The 23,597-nt window shown below is 45.2% G+C and overlaps 1 protein-coding gene across 3 annotated transcripts; it reads right to left on the bottom strand.

The window, feature by feature from the left end:
* Positions 1–309: 309 nt before the first annotated feature.
* On the bottom strand, positions 310–22,622 carry NRIP2 (nuclear receptor interacting protein 2). Of its 3 annotated transcripts, XM_035545698.2 has the most exons (7): positions 22,425–22,622; positions 21,756–22,297; positions 15,408–15,584; positions 9,128–9,210; positions 7,403–7,530; positions 3,140–3,192; positions 326–2,397 (listed from the first exon to the last, which is right to left on the bottom strand). In XM_035545698.2, the coding sequence occupies exons 2-7, from the start codon at positions 21,984–21,986 to the stop codon at positions 2,305–2,307; spliced, it is 765 nt and encodes a 254-aa protein (XP_035401591.1). In that variant the 5' UTR covers positions 21,987–22,297; positions 22,425–22,622; the 3' UTR covers positions 326–2,304. The 3 variants fall into 3 exon arrangements, with proteins under 3 accessions (XP_050566073.1, XP_035401591.1, XP_050566070.1); XM_050710113.1 differs by lacking the exon at positions 22,425–22,622 and having other exon boundaries at positions 21,756–22,312; XM_050710116.1 differs by lacking the exons at positions 15,408–15,584; positions 22,425–22,622 and having other exon boundaries at positions 310–2,397; positions 21,756–22,350.
* Between the last annotated feature and the right edge of the window lie 975 nt (positions 22,623–23,597).

The raw sequence follows: 23,597 nt of genomic DNA, 5'->3' as shown, positions 1-23,597 counted from the left end.
TAATGTGCTCCCTGACATACAAAGATTCTTAAAAAAGAACCATGTGTGTGGATGTGGGCGTACTTTTTAAGATGGGATCATCAAATATACTTGGTCCTGACATAAATGAGAGAATACTGTAAACTGTTGGTGTCATTCAGCAGATTCATGCAAAGCAGTTCACAGACAGAAATAATCAGATGCACAAGTAGAAGAATATCAAAGCATGATCTGAAGCTGCAAGGTATGGTTGCTAACAACAGAAGTCATTAGCCTAATGTTTGTAGGAGAAGCATTTGCCAACTAATACTGGTAAACACGCCACAAGTTGTATCAGCCAGGCTGTAATTCCACTGTTTATAGCGCATGTTAAAATACAGAATCCAACAGCTGGTTCAGGGAAAAAACAACAACAACAACAAAAAACACACACAGAAATGCGTGTATTCAGCTCTGGTGAGGCCGCACCTCGAGTACCGTGTTCAGCTTTGGGCCCCTCACTATAAGAAGGACATCGAGGTGCTTGAGCGAGTCCAGAGAAGCACACGAAGGTTACAAAGCTGGTGAGGGGCCTGGAACACAAGTCCTGTGAGGAGCAGCTGAGGGAACTGGGGTTGTTTAGGCTGGAGAAGAGGAGGCTCAGCGGAGACCTTATTGCTCTCTACACCTACCTGAAAGGAAGGTGTGGAGAGCTGGGGGTCGGCCTCTTCTCACAGATAACCAGCGATAGGACAAGAGGGAATGGCCTCAAATTGCGCCAGGGGAGGTTCAGGTTGGAAATTAGGAGGCATTTCTTTTCAGAAAGAGCAGTCAGGCATTGGAATGGGATGTCCAGGGAGGTGGTGGAGTCACTGTCTCTGGGGGAGTTTAAGGAAATGTTGGTCATGGTGTTTAGGGACATGGTTTAGTGGGTGACATTGGTAGTAGGGTGATGGTTGAACCAGATGATCTTGAAGGTCTTTTCCAAATGTAAAGATTCTGTGATTCTATAAGTGTTTGAGAAGCACAATAGAAACAATGAGAGGAAGGAAATGAGAGGAAACCAGTGGTGTTTAATCCAGCAGGATAGGCAAAATGAGGATATCGTGACATTCTATGGGTAGATGAGGGGACATTGTGAAGTTTGGATAGTCACTAAATAGTCGTGAGACAGAGCAAGCCCTGATGTGGTGCATCTTTCATATAGCTAGTAAAGAACAGACTTTGAATTTATCATACAGCTATGCTCTAGGATGCAAATGGAAAAAAAAAGAAAAGTGACTTATAACCACTGTTCATCCCAGATGAGTTCACAGTTGTCTGATCTGAGCTGATTCTGCATAGTAGTCTAGTTCTCCTTTCCTGCAATAGTAGCAAAGTTGATGGGCTGTGAAATGCCAGGACTTGAGGTTGATGATGTATTTGTGTCCAACCACTAGATCTGATGTTGAAAGAAAGTTGCTAACAGAGCAGAAGACCAGGTGTTATAATTCATTTTAACATTTAACATGAGTGGCAGGCTTGCAGACTGATGATGCAGCAGAGGTGATAGGAATATAGCTCTTGGAGCTGAATTGCAGAGAGGAGCGGCCTGGTTACCATGTGTAGCATCAAGAGATGATCAGCTTTGCCATTCACACAATATAGCCTAGTAGCCAATGATGCAGTAATAAAGCCCAAGCATCCATTGGTGTCTACCATACTCTACGCATCTAAGTTCAGTGTTTTTTTCAAAGGTTTCTTAGAATTAGGAACTCTAAAAGTGCTCTTGCTGCAATTTTTTTTCCAATAAAATCCTGTTCTGCTCTGAGCCAGCAAAGAAGTAACAAAATCCAGATTCCCAGAGTGCGGGTGAGGGGACTGGCCACAGAGCCCTTCCCACAAAGAAAGAGGAGTGAAGTCTGTTCACATTGAGGAAGAGAGCTAAGGGAAACATACACAGCAATCTTTGGAGGCTTTTGGAGAAAGCACTGTCCTGTCCATAGAACAACTGCAGACTCTTCACAGTGACTCTCGTCTTATGAACAGAGGGTATTGTAAAAAAAATGTCATTGAAAGGGTAGAGAGAAACAGAAATCAGGGGACTAGAGCAAGACAGAAAAACAACAAGAAAAAGCCCATTCAGCGCATGGGGACAAGCAGAGGGTCTAATGAAAGGAGGGAGAGCTCTCCCAAGATGAGACACTCCCAGTAACAACAGTTTCCAGCACCCATTTGTCTTTTTCTCACTCCATGGTGAATGCATCAACCCAGAACTTGGCAAGGTTAGGGGCACGTGAGCCTCACCCTCATCTCTCTCATATGGCAGCAAGTCTTCTCAGCCCCAGACACGGGGAATGCAGTCAGTCACTGACCAGGCTCTTCAAAAGCATGTAGAAAAGGCAAATCTTGATTCAGTGTTTTAAATCTCAGGGCTCCTTCCTCCAAGTCGATGCAACACTAAGAAGGGGAAAGCTGGTTACTTGCTGGACATTTCAGGTAGCAAGTACCTCAGTCTCATGATGTCTGACAGGGGAAAACCTGTATAACCATTAAACATCCCCACTTTGGATTTGTAGCAACCTCACAGCTCCCCTCCCTGTCCCCTGTGCAGCCTCCTTGCTCCTATTCCCTCCAGTTAGTTCATCTCTAAACCCTTCACAGGGCAGTCTGCCCCACTCCCTTCTTCCCATCTGACCTCGTCTGAAATGATGTCCTCACATCACTCAGCCTTTCAGTCCAGTGCTTTTCCTGCTTTATGAATCCAACCATGTGGCTACATGGTATTTGACAGGCAGGCACAAGCTTCCTGTAGCCATGTTCCGAGGGGCTCAGAAGCCAAGCTCAGCAGAACCCTAATCTTGAGCTGACAAAAGGAGAGGACTCCCTTCATCTATGCCCATCTAATGTCTGTTGAATGTAGCAGTACAGCTTCACTTGGCTCAAAACCAAGGCTTGTTGCCATCTGTATTCAAAAGGCAACACAGATATATCTCAAGTGATACAGTGTGCCCTGCCTTTCCCAGTTTCCTCTTCAGTTTCCTCTTCCCATTTTGCAGCTTGTGTGGTTGGTAGCTGTGCAACAAGCACTGCAAGTGGCACTCTGGAAGGCCTGACCATGTGAATTTTCAATGCTTCCAGCAACCAAATCTGGAGGACTCAGTGAGAGGAGGCCTGCAAAAAGCAAGAAGCTGTTCCTTACCTTGAGAGACAACAGAGTTTGGAGACCAATGCAAAACTCCAGCATTTCATCATCTAAGAAGAGAGAAGAGACTGATCAGGCTCAAAACTATGGATACTGCCCCTCTAAAGAAAGTATCCTTCTCCTACAAGAAGTGGAATATGAGAGCATCTGGTTCATTAAGTTATACGGTTAAGAACTTTTTAGTATAAAGTTTATCACAAATATCAATGAAAGTGATGAATTAAACACGCAAACATTAACAAGAAGGTGGTAACAGTGACAAAACCAAAAATCAACACTCTTCTACCACTGACTGATGAGCCATTAGAGGAGTAACTTAGACATAGCCCTGTAAAGGGTCGAAATGGACTTTCTAACTGATAAGAGGGAACTACCATTAATGTAAGTATTAAAGAATATTTGAGGAGGCTTGTGGGATTGTTTGAAACTCATTATGAGATATCAGAAAAGGCTTTCTGGTTCATGTAAAACATGCTATGGGATGTTTAGTGGAAGGGCCAAGGGCAGGAGATGGTAGGAATCAGGGTGAATCAGGGAGGAACAAGAGTGGGAAAATGGAGAGAGGGATGCAGTGATATGGGGGCGAGTCATATGTAAGCAGGCCATCGGTCAGTTCACCTGACTGAGCCCTGCCCCTGGTAACTGCAATCTATCCTATCTTCTTATTAAATACCCCTTTTTTTTGGTATAACTATCCTGTGTGTGAGTGCTGCAAGTCTAAGTACCAGCAAGTGGAGAAGAGGCCGCAAGTCGAAGGGCCAGTAGGTCTAGGTGTCAGCAACTGAGGGACTGGCATGCAAGAGAGGTTTATGTGCCAGTAAGTGAAGGGACCCCAGACCATACGGCTAATAGGTCTGTGTCAGCAACTGCAAGAAAGGGATGCAGCTCACAGGGCCAATGGGTCCAGCAACTAGAGACACCAGTGTGTAAGAGAGGTCTGGGTGTAGTCCTAAGCTGGGGAAAACAAGGGAACCTTGAGGAAAATAGGAAGGCTTATAGCCTGGTAACTATGGAAGGGAGCATAGGCCTGGATGCAAGCAACTGGGAGAACTGCGATGTGTGCTGGAAGGTCTGAATTCCAGCAACTGGAGAAGGGACTATGGGTCACAGGGCCTGTAGAGCTAGGTGTAAGCAATTGGAGAGACTATCATGCAGGAGAGTTCAGGGTACCAGCTGTAACCAGGGTCACAGCGCCCAGAATTTTATAAGCCAGCAACTGGAGAGGACAAGGCATATGTATGAAAGGTCTAGAAGCCATTAGCTAGAAAGACTTGGGTGTGTTTGTATTTCCCCAGTTAATTTAATCTTGTATGCATGTATGTTTATTTTTGTAATTTGATAGCACACTTAAAGCTGGTCTTGTCAGTGAGTAGGAAGAGGTCTTTGTGGCATCTGGAAAGACTCAAGGTCTGAGTTAGTGACTGGGTAAGGGGCCTAGGGCCCAGACACAGATACAAAACAGAATCTGTGCTCATATTCGAAAAGTCTGGGAATATAAATCTGCTTGTGAATCTAGAGACTTGAGGGTGTATGAGTTTCTATTAGTGACCTTCCATCCTGATCAGCCAGAGAGGAGGACCAGGACCGGGCTATCTATACTGATATTTATGTGAGGCTGTTTACATTTATGTGAGTGTTGTTAAAGACAACACTCTATCTATGGTAGTGTGTGGCTGGCCTTGTCTGTGTCCTCTTTGTGCCTCTCTGGAATATATTATCAGCATTGTTACTGTCCAAACCTATAAATGAGAACATGCATTGGACTAGGATGGAGAAAACTTCTGGGTGTTCAATTGTATCCATCCAGTGGCAAGGAAGGAATAATCCCCAAGTCCTAGAGTATGCGAGATTTTGCAGCCTCCAGTAACATTATTAACGCCCCCATGGGTTTTAGATGCCCTGTAACCTGGTTTAAGTGTTTAAGCCCTGTAACCACTGGCCTAATATATATATATATATGTATATCACAGAATCATAGAATCATAGAGTGGCTTGGGTTGGAAAGGACCTTAATCATCATGTAGTTCCAACCCCCCTGCCATAGGCAGGGATGCCACCCACTAGATCAGGTTTCCCAGGGCTTCATCCAATCTGGTCTTGAACACCTCCAGGGATGAGGCGTCCACAGCTTCTCTGGGCAACCTGTTCCAGTGGCTCACCACCCTCTGAGTGAAGAATTTCCTCCTAACCTCTAATCTAAATCTCCCCTCTTTTAGTTTAAAACCACTTCCCCTTGTCCCATCATTGTCTATCTGAGCAAAAAGTTGTTCTCCATCTTTTTTATAAAACTCCTTTAAGTATTGTAAAGCTGCAGTGAGGTCTCCCAGGGAGCCTTCTCTTCTCCAGGCTGAACATCCCCAGCTCTCTCAGCCTTTCTTCATAGGAGAGGTGCTCCAGGCCTCTGATCATCTTCTTGTCCTTCCTCTGGACCCTTTCCAACAGGTCCACATCCTTCTTGTGCTGGGGGCCCCAAAACTGGATGCAGTACTCCAGGTGGGGCCTCACAAAGGCAGAGCAGAGGGGGAAAATCCCCTCCCTCGACCTGCTGGCCACTCCTCTGTTGATGCAGCCCAGGATGCAGTTGGCCTTCTGGGCTGCAAGCGCACACTGCTGGCTCATGTTGAGCCTTCCGTCTACCAGAACCTCCAAGTCCTTCTCTGTAGGGCTGCTCTCAATATGTTCTTCTCCCAGTCTGTATTCCTGCCTGGGATTGTGCTGACCCAGGTGCAGCACCTTGCACTTGGACTTGTTGAACCTCATTAGGTTCACATGGGCCCACTTCTCAAGCTTGTCCAAGTCTATTCGGATGACATCTCTTCCTTCTTTGGTATCAACCACACTGCTCAGCTTGGTGTCATCTCTGAACTTGCTGAAGGTGCACTTGACCCCCTTGTCTATGTCATTGATAAAGATATTGAGCAGTACTGGTCCCAGGACAGATTCCTGAGGGACACCACTAGTCACTGGCCTCAACCTGGACATAGAGCCATTGACCACAACTCTGGGTGTGGCCTTCAAACCAATTGCTTACCCACTGAGTTGTCCACCCATCAAGTCATATCTCTCCAATTTGGATATGAGAATGTCATGTGGGACCGTGTCAAAAACCTTACAAAAGTCCAGGTAAATGACATCGGTCAGTCTTCCCTTGTCAACTGATGTAGTCACTCTGTATATGCAGTCACGCTATATATGTATATAAATATAGTTTATTTATAACCACATAATCTAGAACACATTTGTGTGCAGGGAGATGTAAGGCACAGATACAGCAATTTTGCTTTTTGCACGCAGACATTTCCACATCCAAGCAAAGTGGGTAGTTACTATGGGGTTAAATTCACCTGTGCTGGACTAATACAAAGTCTCCATGAAGGGCTAGAACAAGAAGGGGTGAAATCAGGGAAGAAGACTGAGCTGGGGTGTGGAAATGGAGGAATGACTAGGAATGAATAGATGACCAAGCAACAAGTGGAAAGAATGGACATGAAAGGAGATAGGGAGCAAGGAAAGATGAATAGTACTCATTGAAGATGAGGAGACAGACAAAGGCGACAGGAAAAAGCTGAGGAGACCAATGGAAAAAAGAATGGGGGGGGGGGGTGAAGGCTTTCTGCTGTTTTCTGGATGTGTTACAGTGGCTACTGATGGGACCTTTTCTCCTACAGCTCCTGCCTTCAAAGGGTCCTGCGTCAGGACAGCATGGGAGACTCAGCACACTGGGGCTACTCTGGTTCTTCCAGGATGCTCTCTGCAGAGCACCTGCCTCAGAGACAGATGAGTACATAGACAAACACTCTGAGGTACAAGCTGTATCCTCTGCCAGTTTCTCTGATAATTTCATCCAGCCAAGGGCACAAGTGCCCATTCAGACAGAGAACAAAGGGCACCAGAGAACTAATCAAGCAGTCTGGATAATTTATGAAAGGTCCATTTTAGAGAGCTAAAATAAATGGATAATTTTCCACAGCCTGGGTTAATACCAAAGAGCACCAAATTTCTTCCCACTTTCAACATCAGACTCTTCCCTGTACTCTTTGGTTACAATGAGGATATACACAGCAAACAGAATCAGATAAAAGAATATCCTGAGCTGGAAGGGACTCACAAACATAATGAGCTTAGTCAGCAATGGAGGTTACCATGTCACCAACCTTCTACCACCTTACCCTTTTCCTAGAGATTCATTTAAATACCCTTGGCAGAGCAACAAGGACACAGGAAAACTGGGGGAGAGAGAGCAGGGGCTGGCACTCTCACCTACAACCAGTGCTGAACACAGCACTTTCTCCTGGCCAAATTGCAATTCCATATGTTCTACTCGGCCGACAACATTGTGGATGGGAAGAGAAAGGTCTCCACAGTCCTTGACAGACACTTCTTCCAGCCTGTGGGACACAAGAGGAGTTATTGCTGCAACTGGAGAAAAAGGAGAAACAGGACTTCTCACTGATAGCAGTGCTTGGTCTCACTGGGAACAAGCCCATGAGAGGAGGAATCTTTCATACAGCATGTCTGTACGCAGATTCTAAAAAAAAAGGTCATAATGCACTACCCACTTGGGTTCCTCACCCAAGAACCCAAGACTCATCCAAGGAACCCAAGACTGATATTAGCTGGTCAGCTTTACCATGCAGTGCACACAGACAGAATGACACAGCTCCTCCTTCTAGTCTGGGGTCTACACACAACTTTGTGAGTGCTCCTGATGCCTTGCCCTATAGTCTATCTTCTGCATTTTCTCCTAAACAACTATGTACACATGTATTGGGTTTACTTGGCAAGAGTTTGGTAGTGGGGGAGTTGCAGGGGGGGCCTCTGTGAGAAGAGTCCAGAAGCTGCCCCATGTTAGATAAGAGCCAGTTTCAGCTGGCTCCAAAGGGACCTGCTGCTGGCCAGGGTGAGCCAGTGAGACACACTGGTTGCACCTCTGTGAGAGCAGATTTAAGAAAGGGAAAAAAGACTGCTATACACCAGCAGCTGGGAGAGAGGAGTGAGAACCAGCCCTGCAGCCCCCAAGGTCAGTTCAGAAGGAGGTCAGGAGGTGCTCCAGGCAGGCAGCAGCAGTTCCCCTGCGGCCTGTGGAGAGGCCCCTGGTGGAGCAGGCTGTCCCCCTGCAGCCCATGGGTCCCACATGGAGCAGATCTCCATGCTGCAGCCCGTGGAGGAGCCCCCGGTGGAGCAGGTGGATGTGGCCTGGAGGAGGCTGCGGCCCATGGAGAGCCCCCGCAGGAGCAGGCCCCGGGCCGGAGCTGCAGCCCGTGGAGAGGCGTCCACGCAGGAGCAGGGGTCTGGGGGGAGCTGCCGCCCGTGGGGGACCTGTGCTGGAGCAGTTTGCTCCTGGGGGATGGACCCCCTGGTGCGGAGCCATGTGGGAGCAGTTCTTGAAGAGCTGCTGCCTGTGGGCAGCCCTTGCAGGCTCAGTTCAGGAAGGACGGCATCCCGTGGGAGGGACCCCACGTGGAGCAGGGGCAGAGAGTGACTGAGAAGGAGCGGCGGAGACGAAGCGTTAGGGATTGACTGCAGCCCCCATTCCCCGTTCCTCTGCACTGCTCTTGGGGAAGGGACGGGGACATAGAAGAGGGTGGATGTGGGAAAGGTGTTTTTAGTTTGCTTTTAATTTCTCACTGCTTTATCCTGTTAGCAATAGGTAATAGATTACATTAATCTCCCTATGCTGAGGTTTTTTTGCACATGACAACAATTGTTGAGTGACCTCCCTGTCCTTATCTGAACCCTTGAGCCCTTTCCATTGTATTTTCTCCCCCTCTTCTTCTGAGAGGGAGTGAGAACGGTAGTGGTGAAGTTCAGCTGCCCACATGGGTAAAACCACCACAACATGCAAAGCTGCTAGTAATTATCATTATAGGATTGGGCATCAAGAGTACCCTAAGTCCTTGTCATAGGTTTGTGTGATTTTTTTGTTTGTTTGTTTTTGTGTTTGTTTTTTAGCCATCCCTCCTTTTCTAGTGTGCAAAGACTTACCCCAACTGGTATAAACATCTCTTGGAGATGAGATTTGGCAGACATCCAGTATTTACAATGGCTTTCAATACCTGACCTTGGCACTAGAAAAAAACATAAAACCGGATAATTACTACAGGCTCAAAGTAGACATACACACTCTTTCAACAGTGTGAAAATCCCTTAGACTCTCCTTAGCAGCACAGCCAAAGCTGTGGTGTTTAGGCAGTAGTCAGAATGCAGGAGACACATCCAAGGCAATGACAGTCTCCGTGTTGCTCTGCAAACATCTGCCCAGACTCTTAACTGTTATTAGCAACTTTAACTTAGTGGTATTCCAGTCAAAAGATACATAATTATTATTTTGTTCAGAAAACATGCATGGATTTTATTAGCAGAGCAATAATTGATATGATGAAAGCTTCTAAAGAAACACAACCATGTGGTACATCCTTTGCAGGTTTCCTCTCTCCATTTCTTCTGGTGTCACAGGGCACAATGTTCTAGGGCTAAATGTCTGCTCTCAGTTGAGTATTTTGGGACTCCATCTTCCAGAAGAAGTCCACAGGAGAATCAGAAGCATCCAGACAAATATCCCTGAATTTAAGGCAGTTCACAGGATAATTGGCCCACCCATGATTCCTGAATTCAAGAAACAATCTAATCAAGATTTTTTTTTTTGTCTATTTTGTATGAGACTTAAGTTCCTAGACAGCTCTTTAAGAAAACATGACACAAGCACTTGTCCTGGTTTGGCTGAGATAGAGTTAATTTTCTTCATAGTAGCTGGTATGTGTTTTGTTTTGGATTTAGGTGCTTACACTAAGTGAAGGACTTTAGTTTCTCTTACTGCCCTGCCAGCAAGAAGGCTGTGGGTACACAAGAAACTGGGACAGGACAGGAGAGCTGCCCCAAACTGGCTGAAGGGATATCCCATACCATATGACATCATGCTGAACAATAAAAATTGGGAGGGTTGGCCAGGGATAGGGGCCACTGCTCAGGGATGGGATGGGCATTGGTAGGTGGGTGGTGAGCAATTGCATTGTGCACCATTTAAAATATATATATATATATATTATTAATGTTTTCCCTTAGTTTTCTGTCCTATTAAACTGTCTTTATCTCAACCTATGAGTTTTACCTTTTTTTTTTCTTGATTCTTTCCCCCATCCCACTTGGAGGTGAGGAGTGAATGAACAGCTGTGTGGTGCTTAGCTGCCTGCCAGGTTAAACCACAGCAGCACTACAGCTTTAATATTCACAGCTAAATGTGATCTACGATCAGGAGAGACTGAATGCCATGTGGCAACGTTGTGACTGTATGATCTTGCTGGAACAATCCCCAGTGCCTTGTCCACTTCCCAATTGCAGTTGAAAGAGAACAGGAAATGTGGTTACTATCTAATTTCTGTCCCCTCTGCAAGGAGGTCCTAAATGACAGGCCAGAGATGCTGAATTAACAGCAGCTTTCATATATGGTAGAGGTCTGAAAAAATAGTGTGTTGGCAAATACATTAATAAGGGTTATATTCAGAGGGGGAAAAAAAGAAAAAAGGAGGAAAAGGACTTGGTAAAGGAACTGGAAAAGATGGAGTAATTGACACCTGCAAAATATGTCTTCACCTACTTATAGTGCCTAACCATACATGTTCTTAATGGCTTAGTTCTTCAAGGCTCTGTCTTCTTTTACCAATACTAAAAAAATGAAATAGCATCTCCCTCTTGGGAGGCTTATTATCCTACTGCTGTTGTTAATGTTTTGCCTGTGATTCCTTCTCTTCCAGCCACTGTGGCACTCAGTGCCATGAGCCACTCAGAAGCAGCAACACGCTTGCCACAGTTCCCCCACCCTTACGCTCACTCCTGAAAACAACTTAAATACTTTAAGTGGATCAGTATGACTATCAGAGATTCACAGCACATCATCAATAGGGTCAAGGAAACCATCTAAATTTCCTGATTTCTTAACTTAATATCTTTATGATTATTACATGGGTTAATCATCAGCAAGAGCTACATCCAGTATTTCCGAGGTTTTATTCTCAACAGTGTTCTGTTTGTGAGTCATTACAAAGAGACAGGAGAAATCACCTCCTGTGAGAGATACTGGAATGCTGCAAACACACAATGCCATTAGTAGCTTGAGTGCTAGTTGCACTCAAGGAAACCTCAAAGTTTACATGCTGGAAACTTCAAAACTGTTTTGCCTTGGAGCTCTTTCTGTATCTAAATACCTAGACACATCTGTAGTACAACAGCATAGAGAATTTCATCATCCTGAACATTCAGATACACCTCATTCTTAGAAGGGTCATTTAGCTGAGAAATTCATCACTCTGGTAACTGCAAGACCACTGGAGCTAGAGATCTCAAGCTCTTTTGTTTTATAGAGTTCACCAAGAATCATGTCAGACTCATATATGTACTTACAATGTGTATTTAAAAAATGCTGGTGGTTTTAGGAGGATGAGCATTTGCCATGTGTGGTCTCATCCAGGAACAAGGAGGGCAGTACTCGGCTGTATCTACACAGACACATATTTTCAACAGCTCCTAGTTCTGTTATTATACTTTCTCTTTTTTTAATGTAAAAAGCATGTCTTATTCATAAGGTAGTATTTCCAGTTGGTTAACAAATCCATTTGGCTGCAAACATTTAGGACTCCTTACAACACACAAGTAAGGCAAGTAATGCTAAATACTTAGCAAAGCGAAACCATAACAGATCTCAAAAACTTCTGGCTGCCAGCACTGTGCCTTCTCCATTATACACCCTTCCCACAGTCTGAGCCATCTCAGCCATACTGTCAGAAACATTCAATTCAAGGGTGTTCTTTGGCACATGATATGGAAATTGCCAGAGATCTACAAAGTCATACTTTGGAAGAACTCAAATGACCTCATACCAGCTGGAAGATTCATGAAACAGAATCAGAGCACAGAAAACCCAACCCCCAGAAGCTCTCCCTGCAGTTCTTTGCACATTCACACAGGAATATTCTTTCCAGCTCCTTCACAAATGAGCAGTCCTATTGCACTCCTGAGCAGCTTGAACTGCTGTCCCATGGTAATACATATCACACATGATATAGCTAGTAGGAGACACAGACGAGCTGATGCCTGTTCCCAGAACACACCACATTCTATTGCCCTTTGTTATGAACATGCTTCCTGCCTCTTGGCACAAATATGCTTTATGTAAGTGGGGGAGCATGCTAGAGCCTCACAGAAGGGGACCAGCTCCAAAGAACTCTATTTAGAAACTACTGACTTTGCCAATACTTCTGCTTGCTTAAGAAAAAAATAAAATAAAAATACCCATCACGGCTCCAGGCTGTCTGGCAGGTTGAGTTTAAACAAGCTGGACTAAGAGTTGTGCCTTCCCATAGAGATCCCCAAGGCCAACTGGAAATATCCCACCTCACCTCATGACAGCACCTGTTTGTGGCGAAAGTAATATTACAAACCTCAGGCGTTTAGAGAGAGATCAGTCTGGAAATGGACTGGACCCAGAGGACAAAATGTATCCTCTTCTGTCTACTTTTAGAGCTCTATAATGTCTGTGCTGCCTGACCCTCACGGACACACCAGCCCAGCCTGGAAGGATTGTGGCTGGATTAAGAAGAGACACAGAATAAAGCATAAACTACAGATGCTAAGATACTTCTGTCTCCTTGCTCTGTCCTGTGCCTCCTCATTATCTGAATGGGCATATTAGTCATGAGCGTGAGGTCAGGCATGCTACTGCATCTGTCCAGACTACAGCCTGCCAACAGTGTCCAGCTGAATCAGTGCTTTCTCATTAACAGACATGGATTCCACTGAGGAGTTGACCATTCCTGTTGCTCACAGAGACCAACTCTACATGGCTCAGCTACAGAAAAGGCATTTTATCAGCTCTTCCAAAACAGAAAACCCAGAGTATGAGCAGCAATTTCTAAGGAATCTGGGAGCAGGCAGAACTGAGATGAATGAGCTGTTATCATTGTTGTGATAATAAACCTGAACTGTATCTCTAGGCAGGCTCCTGTGTTTTGTTCCAAAGCAGGCTGGGAAAGCTGCAAGATAAAAACTTGCTAGGATATAACAGGACAGTGATTACTCTGTAGAAAAGAACAATTCAGACCCTCCCATTTGGTGGCGAGCAGCCCTGCAGATATCAGCTCCAGCAGCCTCACAAAAGCTATCCACCTTCCTATTACACCACTAATCATTTACTCAGAGAACTCACCCAGAGACTGAGGAGAATTCTTGGCCCAGTGTACCAGAAATGTGGTGCAGACTAGGTAAGGAGTACACAATGAAGTCATGAGCGCTGTAAGCTTGCTTGGACTAAGAGGACTTTTCATCACATTGCTCACTCACTCTCATCTCTGCCCCAGAGCTTTTAGTCTGTTACTACCAGTTTCCATTAGTCTTTATTTAAATGTCAACTATGTAGATTTCCAAGAAAGAAAGAGGGAGAAGAATCAGTAAGGATCATCATTTATAAACAGCTTTGTTTTCTGAAATAATGTCAGCTCTGAGGTCAAGAATCTGCTTTTAGCAACTAAGATTGATTAATCCCCAGGTTGCTTCACATGGAGGAAAAGCAGCCTAGGGAAGCAGTGGAATCTTTCAGCATTTATTTCCAAGTCAACAAGACACAAGCTCCACCATAAAAATAACAGCTTGTTTTTACTGTGCAGATGGCACTCATGTGACAAGCTTTCCAAACTGCTTTACAAAAACTGCCATAAACTGGGTATTCTGCTAAAGTACCGTGTGAGTAACTTACCTAAGTAAATAGAAGGTGAGCGACTCTGCAATACAACTATTACAGACTGTGATCTGTGATCTTTGGAAGTGCAAAAGGCCTTAGGCACAGGGAAACTACAACTTGTTGGAGTGAAAACACTCAGTATTGGGTTTACTTGGCAAGGGTTTAGTAGCAGGGGGGTGCTGTGTGGGGGGGGGGGCCTCTGTGAGAACAGTCCAGGGCAGAAAAAGAGAAGGGCAGAAAAAGAGACGGTACTTGTGCAAATGGTAGTGAGTTCAGGGAGAGTTAAGTGAAGTATTAGACCTATTTCCTTAACTGATATGTATTAACCTACCTCCATAAAGAAACATGTTATGTGTATGTCAGCACAGGTACAGTCCATTAGAATCACAAAAGAGGAACGATTAGTGGATTCTGACCATATTGCCATTGGTATGTGATACCCATGCCTATGCCTGGCTGTCCTTGTTTGAGATACATGCCTGACAAAAACACCATTTATCACTGATGTTCCTCTTAATGAGCAGTATAGAGTGTTGACTAAATTAAAAAAAACACTTTCATTTGTTCAAAAAAGACACTAGCTACTTGGAGAAGTTGCACTGAGTGCCATTCATCCTACTCCAAGTATGTTAACCTAGCTACCCCAGGGTCTAAAACCCAGGGTAAGCAATGATTTTCTGCAACAGTAAAGGTTGGAAAACAAACTAGGCAATGATTTTGCATGGTTCTGAGACCATGAGACCTGAGACCTGAAATCTGAACATGTCAGAAAGCATCAGGATGTGTTCATAAGATAATTAATTGCGCCAGCTGAACTTTTAAAGGTGTATATGCTTTTGCTGAAAGTCTACCATGTGATAATTTTTTTCGGACGGAGTACTGAAAAAGACAGAGCTGTAAAATGGATTTTTATAGCAGGTCAGTGTTCTGTATATCTTTGGCGAGTCTCATATCTGCACGCCATGCAGCATTAAAACCCACTTTTATGAGACACAGCTTTTGGACACGCTTTTTTATCTGTAGGGGCCATGGAAGTGTGTGTTCTGCTGTATTGGTGGATATAAGAAGAAAAGGGAGACAAAAACACTGCTTCCATTGACAAATCCAACAGTGCTAATTTAGAATACTGTTAGTCACTTTCTTAGAAGCTCCTTTGACACCTGTGAGGATCTGACCAGACTGGATCCAGTCCGTGTAAATCATTTAAGGGCACCTGTCTTAGAGTGATAAGGAGACATTCCTTGTTTCTGTATGCAGTTATACAACACTTCATATCACAGGAAAGCTGACCACCAAACAAGGAGATGTGAAGAAGTTATTTTCTCTTATCTTCAAATATGGACAATTAGAATGCATGTGGTAGAAATGCTTTCCTGTGTCTGCTGGAAGAACAAGATCTGAACTCTAGGAGAGACCATGTGGGAAATCAGCTTCAGCTGGCTTTGCTATTAGTAACCTGGAATGGCCCTTGGGAGTGGGAACTCAGTGAGCATTTGCCATCACTATGAAATCAGCAGCACCGTGTTGTTGCCTTACCTGGCACTGTATTAGCAGGGCTGAGGTCTCTTTTGTCCTGTCCTCTCCCTTTTCCATCTTTTCATCCCGGTCTTTTGCCAGTGGAGATTGAACCCATGCAGACCGAACCCTGGTCTCGCCCCGCAGCTTGTTCAGATTGCCTTCCATGAGGCGCCGCTGGACCACACTATGCGGCTGCTGTCTCCATCACAAAGAAAGAGAAATCCCAGCTAAGTATAGTGCTAAGGACTAGGACATTTGCTAGCCCAGGAAAGCAGATTGCAAATGTTTGGCCCACCTGATTGTCCTGATTCATGACAGGATTATCCCAAGAAATATTCTTTAAATCCCAAACTTTTTTCTGCAGCCCCTGTGATGATTTTAAAGTATTGGACTGTCTGTGACAGGCAGGTCTCTGGGATGCAATTGTTGGAGGAGAAGAACGTCTGGTGTATGCTTTCCCCACATATATCTGTTCCTTCAGCTGAACATGCACTCTGCATGCTCATACCTGTGCAGGTATGCAAATACACTACCTGCTGTGTGTATGCTGACATCCAGCCAGACACATTCACACCTTCTAATGGGGGGGAAAGGAGGATGACAGCGTGTGTGTGATGTACCTGTGATAAGAAGGCAGGATTCCAGAAACTTTAGGCGTACAAGCATTTATTCATAGTGAAACAGGATTTTTTCACTGCGTAGGAAAATAAAACTAGCCTCTAATGTTCTTTGGAGTCTCTCTGCTTCCTTCCATCACAAGTGATATTATTTTGATTCCTTTCCTAGCTGGGAGAGCATCTATTAAGCCCTATGTTGTTCATAGCTACAGGGAGTGCCACCAACCAGATCAACAGCTGAGGATCTGCTTTATTCCTATCTCTTGTAGAAGTAGCTGTTTCACCTTCCTCTCTTCTGGGTTGAAAAAGGGGCAATGCATGAAAAGGGAAGAAAAATGGTGAAAACCTTTCTGGTCTGACATTGCATACACACACAGGCAAGTGTTGCTCTGGAAAGAACTTTCCCTTTGATGCTCTAATTTTTCCCAATATTAATCCAATGCCTCCAGTCCCTGCAACACAGGGAATCAACAACGGGCAGCATCAATGAATCATACCTGTTGGAGCTAGTTTTGGTCCATTCTCCATGTACTAGGACCCTCTCTGTTCTCTCAGAGCAACTGAGCAGAAATGTGAAGAAAGACAATGAATCTAAAGGGGCTAATAATATGCTATAGCATAATCAGTTGCTTTTATTGTTTGAAAAAGAAAAAAAGGAAAGAAGGAAGGAAGGAAGGAGGGAAGGAAGGAGGGAAGAAAAAGAAAGAAAAGAAAGAGAGAAGGAGAAAGAAAGAGAGAGAGAGAAAGAAAGAAAGAAAAAGAAAGAAAGAGAAAAAGAAAGAAAGAGAAAAAGAAAGAAAGAAAGAAATATAGATCAGCTCTCAGATGGTGCAGCAGTTTGATGTAGGAGTTTATCAATGTGCAGACAAAACATCTGAGTAAGACCAGACCTACCAATGGGCTGGGCTGTTGTAACCCTGCACGGTGTGTATGCTTCAGACTAGCTTTACACTTGGTCAGAGTGATGAGGCCATGGAAGTGTATAAATTGCAACTTGAAATGCACACTGATTCATCAGCTTTGTCCAGTGGTTGGAGCAGCTGTTAGAGGCTCTTTGGTCACGCTCAACATGACTCTTTGCAAGGTGCTGAATCCCTTGTGCTTCTGTTTCTCCACCACCCAAGGGGCAAGAGTCAGATCATTCACATTCTGCTTGAGAATGTAATAGTTGAAAAACTGAAGCAAAAATATCCCTCTATTCCTCTTCCTGGTCTTTTCCCAGCCCACTGCACAGGTCCACAGCACATCTGGCTGTTGACCTGCACTCCTTAAATACTCTGAGCACAGTGCCAGCTGGGCTGCCAACTAATGTCTGGGCCATGGGAAAAGGGCAGGGAACCACCAGCAGGTCTATAAATTTCCATACTCCCTCCTCTGTTTCCTCTCACATTCTGGCATGTGAATGACCTTCCCCTTTCCCTGCAACCTTTCCCACAGAAAAAGCAGGCCCTTTGCAGCTGATCTCTCTGTCCCTTTCTTGTCACTCAGGATGGGAAGAGGCTAAGCACTGATGGGGAGTAGATAAGCTTAGGGACTGGGAGGACATCTGATTCAAGAGCATACTCCTGGTGCTCTCCCTGACTTCTGTATCACCAATGAGATGGAGAAATGGAGAACACTCTCTCTCCTGAGCTGGTAAGAAACTATGAGATGAAGAGGATGATGAGGGAGGATGTGAAGGGAGTTGTGGCAGACAGCTGGAAGGGATACCCTCTGAAGACTCTCAGGAGGGTAGGAGGAGGTTCCCAGTGCAACTCATCATTTTCAGACTCTCCAATGTAAAATTTCAAGGCACTGCTATGATTAGTGAAGTGATATGAGCTGGAGGTCCTGATTTTTGGGAGGGGAGAAGCTAGGTCTTTAGACTTTCTTAGTACTTTCAAAATATTTTAATTCATGCAGCTACATTTTTCCCCTAAAAAAAATAAAATAAAAAAAAAGTTGTGATAGAGCTGAAAATGTGAGGTCTCCACTGAAAAGTATAATTTGTCTTTTTTGGAGATGTGATGGTTGCATCAAATTCCAGACACTGCTGAATGCATTGCATAACCTGAATGCACAACCTGAATACACAGAAAAGATTGGAAAAAATAAAACAGTCTGTCTTTATAAGAAAACATGTCATTTTTGAAATGACTGGGGGCCTTGCCCTGATTTTAGGACTTGCAACGCTGCCACAGCAGGAGTCCCTGATGTTGTCAATGGAGACATGCTTTGGGAAATTAAAATCACTCCCCTATACAAGTGCAACTGGATTCCAGGGTGTTTTTCACTCTCTGCAAGATCAACCTCTCCAGTAATATTTGCTGCTGCTTTGTGTTCAGTGCTGCCTTCTTTTCATCCAGAAGAGACCCAGATGAATTTTGGCAACAGGGAGGAGTTTTGCATGGGACTGGTGGAGTGTTTGAAAGCATATTCTGTCCTCTTGTCTATTAAGGGCCCTCTGGCTTTTGTTACTAGCATATGGCAGAAGAGTCTTCACTGCCTTTTATCATTCCTGCAGGATATGGCAGAGACTGTGGCAGGAGTGAGCACTGGACCAAGAGGACTTCAGCTCTATTTCTGGTCCTGAAAGAGGCCTGTGGAGTGACCTTGGACAATCTCCCTTTATTCCACATTTTCTCCAAGTACAAAAGGGGAAGAAAATATGAAGATCATTTATAAAGCCTACAGTCTTCATGAGCTCAACAGAAGAATTTTGGATTCTAATTTGCAGCCCCCAAAATGTCAGTAATATCACAGTGGCCCATCAAGTTGCAGGGACTGCTGAATGCAGGACACTGCTCTGGGGAATCTAAAGCCTGATTCTTCTCTTGCTTCAAGGCAAGGCAGAAATGGAAGTAACACAGCTACCACATTCACCCCAGCTATTGCATTACGTGCATGAACTTTGCACAGGTATCACACTTTATTTTGTGCCTTCTACCACCAGTGGTAAATTTCTATGGCATAAAAGATGTTATGCTTTATTTACTGCTTGCTAGGTCCATGGTAAAAATGTTTCAGTCATTCTGTTACAGACCATACATGAAATATGCTGTGTTTTTGAGTGGCTGACTGCTGTTCACATGTGAGAGATTCTCATGTCTAGAAAGATTATTTATAGATTAAAGATTAACCAGCAAAGCTGGTTATAATAGGAAATTCTAACAGTCTGCCTCACTAGGGCAAGTATTTGAGACGCTATGCTGCCAGCATCCTAACACCAAGACTATCATTTCTAATATGCAGGGCAACACAGTTGTCATTTTTGGGGCATGTTGTGATAGGAATCAATATCAAAGCAAAGCAGATAGACATGTTTTTCTCTGCTTTTGTGTCTGGGCTCAACAAACATGCAGTAGAACACTTAAATTTTCCCCCAGCATATTCCCTGCTGAAAACTGTACAAGGAACAGCAAAATATGTGGTCTGGATATCCAGCTGCAGCACTGCGTTATGCACAGGGTCATTGTTAGACTGCCTGTGCTGCCAGACAGGATAGAGCATTCCAGACTCCAGTTTGGTTGGATCTGCATCTCCACAGGGCAGGAAAGGCCCTGTTCCTTGCCAGTGGGTCATCTTTGTGACTCCCCCATTACAATTCAGGCAGTGACTGTGTTCTGACCCAGAGGCATTCTGACAACTGGTCTCTGAAAGGACCAGTCTCTGAAAAGGAGTCCAGGTGAACACCAAGTTGAACATGAGTCAGCAATGTGCCCTTTCTGAGAAGAAGGCTAATGGCTTTCTTGGCTGCATTAGGCAAAGTACCACCAGCAGATCAAGAGAGGTGATCCTTCCCCTCTACTCAGCACTGGTGAGGCCACACCTGGAGCACTGTGTCCGGTTCGGGAGCCCCCAGTAAAAGAGAAACATGTGAATACTAGAAAGAGTCCAACAGAGGGCTACCAAGATGATCAAGGGACTGAGCACCCCTCCTATGGGGAGAGGCCAAGAGACCTGTGACTGTTCAGCCTGGAGAAGAGGAGGCTCAGGGGGATCTTAACAATGTCTATAAATACCTGATGGAAGGGTGCAAAGGAGGTGGAGCCAGGCTCTTTTCAGTAGTGCTCAGTGCCAGGACAAGAGTCAATGAGCACAAACTGGAACGCAGGAGGTTCCATCTAAACATCAGGAAACACTTTGCCACTGTGCAGGTGATGGAGCACTGGAACAGGTTGCCCAGAGAGGTAGTAGAGTCTCCCTCCTTGGAGATCTTCAAAAGTCATCTGGATATGGTCCTAGGCAATGTGCTCTAGGTGCCCCTGCTTGAGCAGTGGTGTTGGACCAGATGGCCTCCAGAGGTCCCTTCCAGTCCTAACCATTCAGTAATGCTCAAAGCAGGGTATGCTGCTGTGAAAGGCTGGGACAGCATGGAGTGAAATCTCAGGGTGACTTTAAGGAGCCACCCTTGCCACAGCCGAACCAGGGAATTTCATCAGCAGCTGGGGCAGATGTGGACAGTGTGGTGGGAACAGGAGTGCCTAACAGCACAGAGCCCACAACACTGACCCCTCACCTGTGCATGGCAGAGCTGCTGGTCTCAGGTCTCAGTAGAGGGGATGACTTCTACTCGGACCCACACACCCAGGACCCTGCCTGTCCCACACACTTGTGCCCCAGTGTTAAGCAGCGCCTTGTTGCCAGCAGTGGTGTGGCCTGGAAAGGGAGCAGGGAAAACAGAAGGAAAATGACCTGGGGAGGACAGACACAGACAAGCAAGCCTGATGTTGCTCCAGTGGTCTAGGAATACAGAAGAAAGCACTGGATATAAGGAGGGGCACCCTCTGCCATAGCTGAAATAAATGAACTTCCTGCACTGAGTCTGCCCCTGCCCCTCCTTGGCTGGTAGGCCCAGCTTGCTGCTGCAGCCTGAGACAGTCCTGTGCCCCCATCACCGGCCAGACACAGGACTTCTTTCTTTCAGGGGAAAGTGATTTAGATTCCCCATATCCTTCAGTAGTGGATGAAAGACAATGGAGAGGGAAGTTAGACAGCAAAGCTGCCAGAGCAAAAGGGAGATGCGTCCAGTGAAGCTAGCAAGAGATTCCACCGGAAATGAATCCCTGTATTGCCATGTTTCCCTGGGGAAGGCCCTCTAGACCACAAATTCTGCCTCGTCTCCTGGAGCAGATCCCTCCCTGATGCCTCGTGCTCCACAGGGAGAGGTCCCAAGGCCTCACTCCCATGCCTCTTCCCCACAGATGTCATCCATAGGTGCTTATCACTGCAATCGCCTGCACTCCAGGCTATCAGTCCTGCCATGTGCTTACTCCTCCAGAAATCCAAACAGTAGGGGGAAAGAGAAAAATACAAAAAGGTGACAAGGTCAAACATAACCCTCTAGGAATTTTATGGACTGTGCTTCCCTCCCAGCTGAGTCCAGGAAGGAGTGGGTCTGCTTTTGAGGTGGACCATACGGAAAAACGTGGAAGTTTTCAGAAAAGTCCCACATGAAAATGTAAATGTTAGATGAATATATTTATATACTGGGTGAGCAGAAAGTTGGATTCTGGGGAGTCCTTGCACTCCATGTCTGCCTGCCTCTGTGAAGAGTTTATGCCTTATGGGGATGCATGGGGAGATGAATGCAAAAAAGTAGGGGATTTATTCTTTCTTTTCACCCAGACCTGCTTCCAGATGATGCCGAGGGGCAGTTTAATCTTTGCTGAACCTGTGATTCTTTGACAAGCCTGGCAGCATTTCCCAGCTGGGACAGGGAGCTATTAGGATGAGGACCCACACCCAAAAGGGTTCCCAGTGGACTCACCAGATCCTTGGAGGTGCCAAGCCTTGTCAAGCCATCCAGGGGCAGCAGGTCAGCAGAGTCCTTGTGCACAAATTGTGTGGCCTGTTTAAGGCGCCTCTTCTGTTGCAGAATAGCCTTGTTCCTCAGCTCCACTTCACAGTCCTGTCGCTCCAGGTCAGGAGTACCCTCACTCTGTTTTTGCTCCCCATCTTCTTGCTCCAGTGACAGGGGGCAGCTCTTTCTTGTGCTCATAGTGCAGACTCTGACAAAACAGGTCCTTCTTTGTATGCTGGGGTGCTCTCTGCACTTGTCTCCTGGTGTTTGTGCTTTTCAAGCTGACTCAGTCTCTGAACGCCCTTCTGTTTCTCTTCCCCACAGCTGTCCTCCTCTCCCTTTCTCTGCCTTCCTTCCTGGTCTCTTAGTTAAGACTCACCCATCTCTTAAATGCTATGTGCTTTTTTCTCCTTTTGTCCTCTCCAGTCCCCCAGTGTCCCTCTGTTCTTCACCTCTTCTCCTCTTCTCCTGCCCTGATTGCAGCTCTCCCTCTGCCAGGCAGTAGATCCCTGTCGTAACAGAAGAAGCCCCACATCAGAAACCAATTTCCATAAATTACAGCAGAGCTGGCAAGATGCTCCGGCTGGAAAAATCCAGCAGCAGAGGGATGGCCCCACTGTTGGGGGCTGGACTTACCTCCCTCAGTGTCTGTGTGCGTGTGTGTGAGAGAAAGAGAGAGAATACACCGCCCCGTTCCCCACTGATATGCTGAAGAGACAGTAAATATCTGTGGCAGGCTGTGCAGTTCAGTGTCTGCTGGGGAATGCTGACGCATCTCAGTGAATCTGTAAATACTGGCAAAAGCAAGGTTCAGTCTATGAGATGATGCAGTGCCTTGGTAAATGGGATACAGCATCCACCTCAGGGCTCGCGGCAGGCATGCCGTCTCATTTCTGCAGGGAGTGTCATCATGCATTTCAGATAGGCTGCACTGAAGGATTTTACTGTGTAGCTTGAATGAAATGCTGAAGGCCTGCTTTTTGCTTCTGGGCAGGGCAAATTTATTGGGCCTGACTCAGCCTTCATTTTTCCCCCTCTCCATCTAAAACAGTTCCCCCAAGGATGCATAAGACTAAGATTACTGTATTGCTGAGACCAGTGGACTTGACTCCCCATTTACACTGAATAAAGTATGCTGACATTGCTGCTGTGTCCCTCTTCCAGGGGAGAGAGGACATGACAGAAATCATTTTCTCAACCTTCTGCCTCCACATTGTCATTTTGTCCTGATTGATACTGTAGCTTACCCCAGTCAGCACTAATTCTGATGCCATGTACTGAAGAGGAAACTGTTTTACCTAGCTATGAAGTTGAGGATAGCATTACATTTCCATGAATGAACAGCTGGTTTTAGCAAGTGAGGGGTGAAACCACTCTTGTGTACACACAGAAGGAATAGCAGCAACAGACTGTGAAAGTTCCAGATAAAGGAGATTTTATGATGGTCTACTTTTTCTTTTTTTTTTTTTTTTTTTTTCCCAGCTTAGTTATATGTAACATTTCAACACTACCGATACCAATTATTTCTATGGTGTTCTAAATCATGTATAAAAATGTAACACTGACTTTACAATGTTAGGAACTAAATCCAAAAGACCCTGTACAGAGATGAGTCTATTCACTGTGAGACCTCAATGTGGTCACAGAAACTGCAAAGAAGTTTTTCTTTTTTTTTTTTTTTTTTTTTAACGAAGAATTACTTTTTACTTTCCTTCTCTTATCCAGTCATATGCAACAGACATAAATTGTTATACTTCAGTGTTTTCATCCTTCACACAGAAATTCTTACTGGATGAGTAGTAGTGTTAT

Source organism: Cygnus atratus, chromosome 1 (assembly GCF_013377495.2).
Source record: "Cygnus atratus isolate AKBS03 ecotype Queensland, Australia chromosome 1, CAtr_DNAZoo_HiC_assembly, whole genome shotgun sequence".
Classification (NCBI taxonomy): domain Eukaryota; kingdom Metazoa; phylum Chordata; class Aves; order Anseriformes; family Anatidae; genus Cygnus; species Cygnus atratus.
Note: the sequence above shows the minus strand (reverse complement) of the source record. Positions and strands in the feature narration are given on the sequence as shown.

Bases quoted from the DNA above. Each gene is read 5' to 3' on its own strand.
- NRIP2 (XM_035545698.2), bottom strand. From the start codon at position 21,986: ATGAGCACAAGAAAGAGCTGCCCCCTGTCACTGGAGCAAGAAGATGGG. The intron at 3,193-7,402 runs GTGAGAGTGCCA...CTCTCTTCTTAG, and splicing joins GTGTTCAGCACTGGTTGTAG to ATGATGAAATGCTGGAGTTT. The intron at 2,398-3,139 runs GTAAGGAACAGC...TCCCCTTCTTAG, and splicing joins AAACTCTGTTGTCTCTCAAG to TGTTGCATCGACTTGGAGGA.